The following is a 13,894-nucleotide window of genomic DNA, read 5'->3' as shown; positions in this document are numbered from 1 at the left end:
GACCCTGTGTTCCATCCAATAGCTGGCTGTGAGCATCCACTTCTGTGTTTGCCAGGGACTGGCATAGCCTCACAAGAGGCCACTATATCAGGGTCCTTTCAGCAGAATCTTGCTGGCATGTGCATTAGTATCTGGGTTTGGTGACTGATGATTTGATGGATTCCCGGATGGGGTAGTCTCTGGATAGTCCATCCTTTCATCTTAGCTCTGGAAAGTGGGAGACATGAAGCCTCCAAAGGCCGTCATGGCCACCTTCTCCTGGCACTAGCCTCAAAGGACACCATGGGAACCACAGAGACCAATTTTAGCAAACTAACTGACTTAGTTGTTCATTCCATGTGATTGCAGCTCCACCCCAGGCATGGGGCCAGGCAGTATCTACTACTGCCATTTACACCAATCAACTGAAGCTGCCAACAGTGGGATTTTAGGTCACAGAAAAGAGCACTGGAGGCCAGGAAACAGACACTGGTGGGCAAGGCAGAGTGGCATGATCCATTATTGTCTCTGGCCCTGCATTTAGATGGGAGTAGGCATCATGAAAGTGACTTTAGATCCATGTCTTGCTTTTCTGGTGTGATGGTGTATCCAGGACTTGCTATGGTGGGAGAGTTTGGTTCTGAAGATGCCAAGTAACCTTGGTTTCTGTTGCTTCTGTTTTTAGGCTTGCCTCCTGCCATCTGATTATCTCAAGTGCTTGCTGCCCTCAATAGGCAAATCCTGTTGTATAGAGCCAATAGTACAGATTGTTGATGATGTAGGCAACATGCTCAGTTACAACTGCTCAGCCCTGCCCCTGAGATATGAGAGGAGCCAAGTGTATGTGGATAAATGAGTGTTGCCAGATTCCCAGAAATCTTTCTTTATCTACATCATTTTAAATTTCAGGCAATTTTCTTTTTGGGTTTGATTTTCTTCCACCATTTAATAGTGTAAAAGTCATTCACAGCTTATAAACTGTGGTTCATTGACACTTAATTCAGATCAACAGGCCAGGAGCAACAATTTATTTAGTTCAAAATTCTAGCGTAATCCAATCTGGCATATTGGAACATAGGACTTTTTTTTTCTCTTCTACACAATCTGTGTATAGTCGTACTCTCTGTCACCTTCACGCTGTGAAGCCTGGTAGCCCTAAGTTGTCCAAGAAGCCAAGGATTTTTAATTGTTTAATTTGCCCACCATGTATGCTATAGGGTTTTCCCAATAGACCAGTCTAGAATTTTTCAAATATCTCCAAATAGCTCAGTGACTAATCCTGAAATACTTCTTTCTATAAACAGTTTTCAGGACCCTCTAATTCTTCTTCTTCTTCTTTTTTTTTTTTTTTAAATGGTTTTAGAGCTTTATTGTAGAAAGGCAGAGAGAAAGAGAGAAGGTAGAAAGAGAGAGGCCACCTGGAGAGAGGGGGGAAGGGAAAGAGAGAAAGAGGGCTAGAGCATAAGAAAGGTGAGGGCTAAAGAGCCAGGACCTTCTAATTCTTAATCTTCACAGTGAAGCCACTCTGAGTCTGAGGCTCTGTATATTACGACTTTCTAAAACTCAATCACACTATCTATGTGCTTTGTGTAACTTCCCACACAGGACAGGGAAACATTAAAAGGGAAGGGAGCACACCAAGCCGACACACAGGAGCAGAAATGACACAGTCAGTAAATGACTTGGAGCCTCTCGATGTTGTTGACTGGAGGGATGAATGCAGTTGGGCACAGATCTGAGGACTTTCTGAAGGAAGTGAGACTTCGGGTGAGACCTTGAAGGCTCAACAGTAATCCACGAGGGCAAGGCTAGTGCTGGTTTCTGCATGGATGTAGAGATATTTAAGATGTGGTCAAGACCCTTCATTGAACATATATGTCTGAAGGGGAAAGAACAGTGTAGGCTTTAGTAATGCTCTCAGTAATCAAGATACTAAAAATGGCTGTCACTTACTAGGGTAGCAGATCAGCACATATCATTGGATATCATATATTAATCGCATTATTAAAAGGCTTCTAGAAGGGCATGAACTTGTAGTCCTAGTACTGGATAGAGAGAGCAGGGAGACTCCCCAGTGCTCACGTGCCAACCAACCTAGACTGATTGACCAAATCGGGCCAACGGAACAGTCTCAAAATAAGGTTAACCAGCAACCCAAGTTTTCCCTCTGTTATACACACAAACACACAGACGGCCTACAAAATCCTTTTAAAAACTTCTGGGGATTTTAACTTCATCTTCACTTCAGAGAGCAAAATTTCAGTGAAGTATGGTAGCCTAGAAATTCAGTTAAGAGCCATGACTAAAATACATGTTTCTTTGCAATTCAAAACTCTAGATTATCCAGTATCTAGACTGATCTTGGGAAAATTAGAGAACCCAGTAATTCATTTCCAGAGGATGCTAGATTAATAGACTAATGAGAGATGGTTATTTTGCAACTCTATTTTCTTTCTTTCAATAAAGACTTTTTAAAAGATGGGGAAAGGATGTTGTCAAAGTCTTATTACAAGAAACAAAATACTCTCAAGGGGTAATTGTGAGCTAGCCAAGGAGATCCCCTGAGAGATGCCCTTTCTCTCCTGGCTCTATCTCACTTCTACCCAACATCCAGTCATTGTCTTTTTAATTGTACATGTGTGTCAAAGGAAAATTTGTGTGAATATAAGGAAATGGACAGAAATCTGACAGTCAAGGCAAACTTCAAATATGGATTTAGGGGGCTTTCTAAGGTTTAGAATAAGTTACCATATATATAGAAAGCTGTTTTTGAAAGATGCCTGAATCAGGATTAGAGAATATCATCCTGATAAATCTCCAGAAAGCCCCAGACACTTGCCTCCTCTGTGACAAGGTTAGTCACAGAAGTAGGGACACTCACCCAGCATCAAGTTGAACAGTGGAGCCATGGCCCAGGCAGCTGACGATGGTGTGGTGAGACAGGCTGTAGGCCTCCGGCAGCAATATTTGGTTTGAACACTAGAATAAGAAAGAGAGGCAGGTCCTGTGTGCATCAGGAGCTTTATCAAATGACCAAAAGTCTAGGGGGTGGGACTGATAGAGCCAGATGTGCTGAGTTCAGCATGGCCAGAGGAAGGGAGGTGACTGAGTGGCCAAGATCCTGAAAAAGTGGGTGGAGGGAGGCCGTTCTTATCATGATTTCATCATACTGGAAGCCTAACTCAACCTGTCTCTGCTTTAGTTTCTTCTCTATGTTAATGAAGAAACAGCCTTCCTAAGGGAATGTAGGAATCCCAGTACGGTCCTCTTTCATTAGAAGCCTAGACCACATTTAGCCTCCACTGAGGGTCTGTGGGGCAATGACTTGACTTGACTTCCTAATTGTGACATCTATCTCTGTTGTTAGGGATGGTTTTCCTACCTTCAACCAGCTTCCCGCGTGCTGAGCAGAAGGCCTAACACATAGTCTGCTTGCTCTCCTGGGGTTTGCTGGTTGTACCCATCTTTGGAACATGGATGGCCACAAATCCCTGTGGTGATGGACAGACGTCCTTCACTGAACTCAGGCGTTCTTCCAGTCTAAATTATGTTAAAAAACAAATTGAGCTGCATATCGGTCAGGATGCTCAGCCCTCTCGTGTCCTTCATTATTAAACACACCTGCCCTTCAGGAGCTAATTTAGTGACACACAAAGCTTCAAGCACCGATATAACCCTCACTCTTTCTAGAGAAGTAAGCGTTCCTCTGATGGTGGCATAGCTTAGATCACTTAGTGTGAGACTTGTGTCACTGTGGGGTTTAGTTTTAGTCCTCTATCTTTTTGTTTATTTATTTTAAATATAGTAAAAGAAGATAATAGTGTCAGTCAGTTCAGAATGGGAAGCTGACACATAATGGGTTTCCTTTGGATGGAAAGTTTATTAAAAAGAGAAGACTCTGAGGCCATGAAGGGGCCTTGAGGTGGAAGGGAGAACATTTGAAACTATCGTATGGAGATCTAAACATGATGGGACCTTACAGGGAAGGAGAGGTTTCCCTTTAAAACTTGGAGAAGTTCCATTATGAGTGAGATTGGGGGTGGGGGAGCAGGGTGGGGTTGAGACACTGACATGGCATGGTGGGACGTGGCCAAAGGAGCCTGCACAATACCTCTCTGAGAAAATCCCTGTGAGGAGTCTCAGGCCCACACCAAGAACAAAGGAAAGGTCTAACATTCTATAGCCTCTCGGGAGTAGCAGGAAGTCCTTCATCACATGAGTTCATTCACCACAGCAGAGGTGACAAAGAGCACGGAAAGCTATCAAGTCACAGAACACCCTGTTTCTTAACCCTTTCCCAGAGAAAGCTGCAAGGTGTTACATGATACAGGCTTTGGGATCTGGTCTAAAGGTGCAGGCCCATGTTCTAACAATCGTTTTCTCCAAAACCAGTTTTCAGCAGCTGTGAATGCCAGAGGATGTGTTGAGGGGAGAGGGTGACCAGGCAAATAAGGGCTGGCTCTGCTGTAAGACAGGGAAGTGGAAGAATTTTGAGGACACAATGTAGGAAATGATTACATCTGCCTGAGGTGGTGACCAGGGGCTAAGAACTGAGAGTAGTGGAGCTTGGCAGGGCACAAGCAAACAAAATCACAACTGTCCAGCAGAGGGGTGCCTGGGAGGGCAAGAAGGCAGCAGTTGGTGCGCTAGGGCCACGGGATAGATTGTAACTAAAATGCTCTGTGTTCTCCTCCATCCTTCAAGACCCTGACACAAATAACAGAATTTATCCTTGAAAAATAAAAGTCTTTATCTCAGCCTGTGGGCAAAAAGCATCCTGGAGAACACAGACTTGTGATTCAGGAATACATTTCACATAAGAAATTGTGTGGGGGAAAAAAGACAAAATATTTTCCCAATAAAATATCTTATTAACTCAATCAAGAAGATAAAGGAAAACCAGCTCGTCAGTCAGCAGTGACATTATGTCATAGGACAGAAGCCTCTGCTAATGGTATAGTGTATCTATTGTGGACTGTCCTCAAGCAGAAAGACTCCTAATCAGTGTAGCCAGAATTACCCACAAGGCCCTGGACAAGCTCTGCCTACGTACATTCCCTAAGAGGAGGTGAGAGAGATGACAGCTAGGACTTCCTCCTGTGTCCCCTCCCCAGTGAATACCATTCTGCCCCAACTGGAAATGGTCTCAGCAGGTTGTGGCTTTTATAGGAGGTGGAACATTCACCTAAAGGAGGAGAAACTCCATCCACAGAGCTGTCGAGATGTGGACATCATGCTGGAGTACGACTTTGCAGTGATAGAGCTCCTGTGGGCAAGCCAAGTAAGCTCATTGCTCCAGTGGGCTGGATTTGGATGGGATTGTTACTTTGATCTGTGGGCTGGTGCCCTAGCTGGGGCGAATAGGCATTATTTCTTGTCACTGCAGGAAAAATTCCCACTGCAGGAAAAATTCCCACAGTAGCACTTCAGAGATTGTGTTCTGGTTTCAGCCTGAAAGAATTGGAAGAAGACCATTCCTGGGTCATGGAGACCCATTACTCGAACACTGGCATGGAAATGTAGCCTGGGCTGGAAGGCTGGCATTCCAGAGGCTGAAACAGGAGAACAACTGTAAGTCCAGTCTGTCTCAGAGAGAGATAGGGACAGACAAACAGACAGAGACAGACAGACAGACAGACAGGCATACACACAGTGAGAGTGTGTGCGAGCACATTAGATCACTGACCTAGTGCAGAGAGAAGAGAATCTGAGCAGAAACTTCAGTGTTTGGGGTGGAGGCCAAAATGGATAAGGTGTTTATTTTAAGTCTGGAAGGCTGCCTTGGACTAAGAGCTTGTAGAAAGCCATAAAGGTCTGAGATTATTTTATTTTAAATGTTTATTTTTGAGTCTGAGTGTTTGGCAGCATGTGTGTGTGTGTGTGTACCACATGTGTACCTCAGAGGCAAAAAAGGATACTGGATTTTCTGGAACTAAAGTTACAGATGTTTGCGAGCCTCCTTGGGGATGCTGGGACCTGAAGAGAAGCAATTGTCCTTAACTGCTGAGCCATATCTCAGTCTTCTGGTTTGCTTTATTTTTTAATTTTTATTTTAGACTGTATTATTTTTAGACTTTTTATTTTAGAGTGTCTCACTCTACAGTCAGGCTAGCTTGGAGCTCACAGTGTAGCCGAGGCTGGTCTTAGACTCATGCTAATTCTTCTGACTCAGCCTTTTGAGTGCTGGGATTACAGATGGGCATTACTACATTTGGCTAGAGAAATTTTTTATACTTCCAAGAAAAAAAAAAAAAAAACATGAGAGGAGTTATCTACGACTGTCCTTGTCCATACCACAATCAAGTGGCCTACTAGTAAGCTCTGTTATTTACTCGTTTTTTAATCATTTGATGATTTTATACATGCCTATAATGTTTTAGTCAAATCTCCCCAAATTCTCTCCTCTCCTGTTTCCCCAACCACTTCACCTCCAAAGTTCCTGTGATCTGTTCCCAAGTCCACTGAATCCATTTACTCTGTGTATGTGTGTGTGTGTGAGGGGGGCACCTGTTGGACCCTGGGTAGACTCTCAGAGAACTCTTTCCTGAGGAAACTGACTCTCCCTCTCCCAGGAGCCTTGAATTGCAATAGCTCCTCAGCAAAGGTTAGGACTTCACGAGCCCCTCCTCCACCCACAATGAGATCCTGGATGGTCTGATATTGTGCAAGTCCTGTTTACACTGCCACAGATGCTGTGAGTTTGTGTATGCAACAGCCCTGTCGTGTCCAGCAAATACCACTTCACAGCAGAATTCTATCACTGGCTCTTATAATCGATTCTTTCCTTCCTTCCTTCCTTCCTTCCTTCCTTCCTTCCTTCCTTCCTTCCTTCCTTCCTTCTTTTCTCCCTCCCTCCCTCCCTCCCTCCCTCCTTCCCTCCCTTCCTTCCTTCTTTCCTTTCTTCTTTCCTTTCTTCCTTCCTTCCCTTTCAAATGGCCCCTTATGATTCTGTACTGTTATGAACCTTGCTTTTTAAATTTAATTTTCTTTTTAATTAATGGGGGAGTGGGCATGTGTACATGAGTGTATTTTGTCCGAAGAAGCCAGAGATCTCCCTGGAGCTAGTTACAGGTGGTTGTGAGTGACGTGATGTGGTACTGAGATCGAACTCAGGTCCTGTGGAAGAGCAATATGTACTGTTCAGCCACTGTGTACACTGGAGAGATGGCTCAGCAGTTATGAACACTGGCTGCTCTTCCAGAGGATGCAACTTCAAATCTTTCTTAATTCTTACGTCTTAATGATCTCTGAGGCATGGGGGTATGGGATATACTACAAATGCCACATTTAGAGCAGAACACTACACAGTCTTTTATTATCTGTATGTTGGTCAGTTGTGCATCTCTGTATTAATTGGCATCTACTGCAGAACGAAGCTTTGACGGGGGTTGAGAGATTCACTGGCAACAGGTACAGAGATAAGAACTTAGGAGGCAGTTTTACTACTTGCACGGTGCTAGCTGACTTTATGTCAAGTTGACACAGGCTGGAGTCATTTTAGAAGAGGGAACCTTAATTGTGAAAATGCCCCTACCAGATTGGCCTACAGCCAAGCCTGTGGTACATTTTCTTGACAGATGGTTGAGATGAATGGGCCTAGTTCACAGGGGGTGGTGCCAGGTCCTGGGTGGTATAAGAAAGTGGGCTGAGAAAGAGATAAAGAGTAAGACAGTGAGCAGCACCCTTCCATGACCTCTGCATCAGTTCCTGGGTCTGGGTTCCTGCATGTGTGAGTTCCTGTTATGACTTCCCTCACTGAAGGACTGTAATGCAGAACTGTAAGAGAAAATCAACACTTTTCTCCCTGGGTTGCTTTTGGTTGTAGTGTTTTATCACAGCAATAGAAGCTCACTTACTGGAATAATACTATTAGGTTCTCTCCCAGGACCTATGACCTACACAACCATGGATAATACTGGCCTAATTCAAGGCATCAGGCATGAGCTCTGTCTTGCAGAACAGGACTTTAATCCAGTCAGAAGTGCTTGGTGATGCCCATAAGGGTCATGCCAGTATTGTACTAGCCAGACCATCCATCATTCGAGGCTCCTTGGTATAGCTTGCTGAGTTTACTGCTGGGCAAGGCTGCTGATGGCTTCCCCCTCCCCCCCAATAATGTGCATGGAAATGTCCAGCACTATGACACCTACCTAGTGGGAATAAAGCTTGATTTCTGTGTCCTATAACTCATATAGCAACTTCAGCAACAAGGTCTGTTCATTAAGCTCTGGGAAGTAGCCAAGATCAATAGTAATAGTCTATCGTGTTTGAGAAGGGTTGTCTAGGGAACCCACTGGCCAACAACTTAAAAAGAGGTGACCTATACCTGTCACTGAGGATATCATCATCATCATCATCATCATCATTGATAAGCTATGGTATCTGAAGTAAGTATTATCCCCCATTATAGGTTAATTTTATTTAAACCCCCATTGGATGTGTATGTACTTTAGGAAACATCTAGATTTCCATATAGCATTTTCAAAGATCTTCACACCATATAATCCTTTCTGTTTCATTATTCACTTTTCTACCCTCATATACCTTCCATTCTGTCCCCCTCCCTTAAAATTCCATGGCTTCCTAATTTTTGTGGGCACTCCAATTTAAACACAATTTAACAATTTAAATAATGGAAGCTAGCGCCCACATATGAGACATGCAGCTTTCACCTTTCAAAGTCTATATTGCCTCATTCAAAATGATTATTTCCAACTCTAGTTAATTTTTAAAATTATTAATATAAGTTTATTTTTGAGGAAACAAAACCAAAACCAAAACAACCAACCAACCAAAACCGTTCTAATCACACACAGGAAAGAGGCCCAAAGACTTTAAACTCCAGAAGTAGTCCTGGTGGTCTGGGAAACCATTATATCTGAGAACTACACAGGACACAGAGGCTGTGGCCTCCCCTGGGGCCACACCAAAGCCACAACAGTCTCCTTTTCTGCAGCTACACTCAGTTTGAGGTCTAAGATGGAAGCAGTTGGGAGATGGCAGCCTAAGAGAGGCCTCCACAGGAGGAAGCCTGCTAGCTTGCTGCCTAGGTGGCATTTAATGGCTGGCTGTGCCCTGCTGACCCCCAAACTGACTCCAACATTTTTATGTCTCCAGTGTGCTCCTCCCAAGCTGTTCTGGACTCACTGAGAACTGCCCTTAAAATGAAGCATTGCAGCTGAGAGGCGAAGAGCCAGGGCTTTGCTCAACCCACCTCCCTTTCAGCCACATACCAGCCATGCAGTCATGAGCAAGATGCCATAGCCTTTGGGGCAGTTTGTTGGCTAGGACTTGACCTGCTTTTTGCGAGCATTATCAGTTTTTCATTTCTGCATTGCATTAGGTAACGGATACTTAAGTAATTTGATCTTCATTAACCCGAACTCATGTTCCTCTTTTCAATGGGATTCAAAACTGACAGCAAAGAGGGTATCCCTATGATTCCTCAGAGAAGCAGCAAGAGGGGAGGCCAGCCACTTCCTAGTGCCAGCTGGTCCTCTGTGCCCAAGGTTGCTTTCCTGAATATCTCTGATCTACCCTAGGCCTTATGATGACACAAATTTCTTTGATGAAAGGCCACTCACCTGATGATTTCTGACTAACTGACTAGCACAAGGCCATGAGGAAAGAGGAAAGAGGCATTATCCAGGGAGATCTTGCTGTGTTGGGAAGAATCCTCACCACATCTGGACATCATTGTACTGGGCCCTCCATGAAGGGCATTGTCCTGGTGGAGAAGACACACACACACACACACACACACACACACACACACACACACACACACTCACTCCTGTCCTGGGCATTTCTTACCTGCCGTGGGAATGGCGCACTAGCCAATCCCAGTCTCCCTCACCAAAGAGAGGGTGGTTTGCTTTGACCTGTGTGACCAAGAAGGACAAGTTGTTTTCCCCTTGGGGCCCATGTGCCTTCTCTGTGTCTGCAGCACTCCTGCTGCACAAGGCCTAAGGGAGGGGGATGTCCTTTCTCCCAGGTCTTCCATTCACTGGATGTTTGAAATGGGATAAGGAGATGCCATAACAGCAGCTCTGAACCTGTTTGGGGGCCACCAAATAATATATTTCATGGCATTCTGCCTTCCTCGGCCCAGTGAGGTGCCAGTCAGTAGCCACGCGCCCTGTCTCCTTCCTGTCAGTCAGCCGCGTCTCCTTCATTTATTTTCTTTTCTTTTCTCCCTACATCACTGGTGCTTTCAAAGCTGCTCCTCCAGAGTGTCCTTTCTGTTTATAGGGTGTCTCCTGTTTTTACTCCGACTGACTCCTGTCAATTCCTAGCAAGGATGTGTTTCTGCATTTTTCTGTGTGCTGAGACTCCTGTTCATCTGCTCCTCATTAATGATATCAATTTTCATCACTTAGTTCTAGTTATTGATCTATTTGTTCAATTTATTTTTTAAGCTTTTTATTGACTCTTAGTGAGTTTCACATGATGGACCCCAATTTCACTCATCTTCCCATCCCTTCTATCAGCCGTCTGCCCTTTTGACCTCCCTGACAAATGAAAATAAAAAACAAAACAAAAAACAAATAAAGAAAACAAAGCATTGAATAACACCTCAATCTAGGAAACTGTTGTGTCAGTGTGTAGCCATGTGTTCTGCAGTACACCCTTTTGCCCACACAGCCCTACTTCCACATAGTCATTGTAATGAGTCATTGGTCTCGTTCAAGGTCTGTGGCTTTTACTACTCTATCAATATTGGATCATCACTGTGACTCCTCTAGGATATCCTGTAATGCCTTGTGTCATGGAGATCCTGCAGCATTGAATCTGCAGACCTTTCACAAAATTCAGCAGTTCATAGTTGAGGTAGATGTTGAGGTGAGACAACTCAAAAGCCTTGGATCTAGGCCTGAGTGATAGCTGAGTTGGTCATACTGCCAGCTCCCCTCACTTGCATCCCGACAAGTGGCTCAGGTTCCTTCTGGTCAGTGCCTCTCTACCCTGGGCACAATCTCAGCGTACAGTCCCAAGGTGCCCAGAGGAGAGGAGTCTCCACTGCCAGGTGCTCTAACATGCCCAGGATCTTAGGATTCCAGGATACCAGGATCTCAGAAGCATGGTCACACCAGAATCTCAGGGTCTCAGAGGCAGCTTGACTCCCAAGAACTCTGACACACCCAGAATCACAGGATCACAGGATCCCAGAATAACAGGATCACAGAAAAAGACAGACTCTGAGGAGTTCTGACTCAACTAGGGTTACAGGAAGGACAGGATCCAATCAGATATACCAAGGGCAAGGAGAACTTGAAATAATCAGATGGCGGGAGGCAAGTGTAAGAACAGAAGCAACAGAAACCAAAGTTACTTGGCATCATCAGAACTCAATTCTCCCACCATAGCAAGTCCTGGATACACTAGCACACCAGAAAAGCAAGATATAGATCTAAAGTCACTTTTCATGATGATGATGGAGGACTTTAAGAAGAACATAAATGGGCTGGTGAGATGGCTCAGTGGTTAAGAGCGCTGACTGCTCTTCCAAAGGTCCTGAGTTCAAATCCCAGCAACCACATGGTGGCTCACAACCATCCATAACAAAATCTGATGTGCTCTTCTGGAGTGTCTGAAGACAGCTACAGTGTACTTACATATAATAAATAAATAAATGAATATTTTTTAAAAAAACAAAATTTTACAAAAAAAAGAAGAAGAACATAAATAACAACCTTAAAGAAATACAAGAGAACACAGGTAAACAAGTAGAAACCCCTAAAGAGAAAACACAAAAATCCCTTAAAGAATTACAGGAAAACACAACCAAACAGGTGAAGGAATTGAAAAACACCATCCAGGATCTAAATATGGAAGTAGAAACAATAAAGAAATCATAAAGGGAGACAACACTGGAGATAGAAAACCTAGGAAAGAGATCAGGAGTCATAGATGCAAGAATCACAAACAGAATACAAGAGATAGAGGAGAGAATATCAGGTGCAGAAGATTCCATAAAAAACATTGACACAACAATCAAAGAAAATGCAAAATGCAGAAAGATCCTAACCCAAAACATCCAGGAAGTCAAGGACACAATGAGAAGACCAAACCTAAGGATAATAGGTATAGAAGAGAGTGAAGATTCCCAACTTAAATATCCAGTAAATATTTTCAACAAAATTATAGAAGAAAACTTCCCTAACCTAAAGAAAGACATGTCCATGAACATACAAGAAACCTACCGAACTCCAAATAGACTGGACCAGAATAGAAATTCCTCCCGTCATATAATAATTGAATCATCAAATGCACAAAACAAACAAAGAATATTAAAAGCAGTAAGGGAAAAATGTAAGTAACATATAAAGGCAGATCTATCAGAATTACACCACACTTCTCACCAGAGAGACTATAAAAGCCAGAAGATCTGGACAGATGTCACNTAGACCCTAAGAGAACACAAATGCCAGCCCAGGTTACTATACCCAGCAAAGCGCTCAATTACCATAGATGGAGAAACCAAAGTCTTCCATGACAAAACCAAATTCACACAAGATCTTTCCACATATTCAACCCTTCAAAGGATAATAAAGGGAAAACTCCAACACGAGGAGGGAAACTACTCCCTAGAAAAAGCAAGAAAGTAATATTTCAACAAACCTAAAAGAATAAACAAAACTCCAACTCTAACAACAAACATAACAGGAAGCAACAATTACTTTTGCTTAATATCTCTTAATATCAATGGACTCAATTCCCCAATAAAAAAACATAGGCTAACAGACTGTCTACGTAAACAGGACCCAACACTTTGCTGCATACAGGAAACCCACCTCAGGGACAAAGACAGACACTACCTCAGAGTAAAAGGCTCAAAAAAATTTTCAAGCAAATGGTCCCAAGAAACAAACTGGAGTAGCTATTCTAATATCAAATAAAATTGACTTTCANCCTAAAGTTATCAAAAAAGATAAGGAGGGACACTTTATACTCATCAAAGGTAAAATCCAAAAAGACGAACTCTCAATTCTGGACATCTATGCTCCAAATGCAAGGGCATCCACATTCAGGAAAGAAACCTTACTAATGCTCAAAGCACACATTGCACTGCACACAATAATAGTGGAAGACTTCAACACCCCACCCACTCTCATCAATGGACAGATTATGGAAACAGAAAGTAAACAGAGACACAGTGAAACTAACAGAAGTTATGAAATAAATGGATTTAACAGATATCTATAGAACATTTCATCCTAAAACAAAGGATGCCCTTCCAGTCAGCACCAGCTCCGGGTCACCTTGGGCATGAACTCGGCCGATGGTCCCACAGTCCCCAGAGGCCTCTCCAAGAAATCTTAGGATCACTGGTGAGTGGAACACAACATGTGTTCCAAACCAATTGTGACGGGCCTGTGAAAGCAGGAGCAAGGACACAGGAACCTTGTCTGGCCAGTGGCTTGGGTTCCTTCTGATCTGTACTGGTACACCTTGGTTTTGAACATACCAGACAGCCCCACAGTCCTGAGAGGAGACACCACTTCCAAGCACCCAGAATCTTAGGATTCCAGGATCCCAGGATAACAGTAGCTTGGTCATACCAGGTTCTCAGGGTCTCAGAGGAAGCTTGACTGCCAAGAACTCTGACATACGCAGAATCTCAGGTTCACAGGATCCTGGAATCACAGGATCACAGAGAAAGCTGGACTCTGAGGAGTCCTGAATCAATAGGGATTATAGGAAGAACAGGCTCCAATCAGATATATTGAGGGCAGCAAGCACTTGAGATTATCAAATGACAGGAGGAAAGCATAAGAACAGAAGCATCAGAAACCAAGGTTACTTGGCATCATCAGAGCCAAACTCTCCCATCATAGCAAGTCCTGGATACACCATCACACCAGAAAAGCAAGACATGGATCTAAAGTCACTTCTCATGATGATGATGGAGGAC

The 13,894-nt window shown here is 43.6% G+C and overlaps 2 protein-coding genes across 2 annotated transcripts in view; one reads left to right on the top strand and one right to left on the bottom strand.

The window, feature by feature from the left end:
- Cd5l (CD5 molecule like) overlaps positions 1 to 2,888 on the bottom strand; it is a 12,963-nt gene extending 10,075 nt beyond the window's left edge. Inside the window, exon 1 of the mRNA XM_029538035.1 lies at positions 2,861 to 2,888. Coding sequence (XP_029393895.1) covers positions 2,861 to 2,888 — 28 coding nt within the window. The remainder of the gene's footprint in view (positions 1 to 2,860) is intronic.
- Positions 2,889 to 5,119: 2,231 nt separating this feature from the next.
- The window catches only part of LOC110320818 (striatin-like), an 18,023-nt gene continuing 9,248 nt past the window's right edge, over positions 5,120 to 13,894 (top strand). The window contains 2 exon segments of the mRNA XM_021196930.1: positions 5,120 to 5,260; positions 5,430 to 5,550. Of these exon segments, the coding sequence (XP_021052589.1) occupies positions 5,120 to 5,260; positions 5,430 to 5,550 (262 nt within the window).

The sequence above is a fragment of the Mus pahari genome, chromosome 4 (assembly GCF_900095145.1).
Source record: "Mus pahari chromosome 4, PAHARI_EIJ_v1.1, whole genome shotgun sequence".
Taxonomy (NCBI): Eukaryota; Metazoa; Chordata; class Mammalia; order Rodentia; family Muridae; genus Mus; species Mus pahari.
The sequence above is the reverse complement of the archived record's forward strand: the minus strand, read 5'-3'. Positions and strand labels throughout refer to the sequence as shown.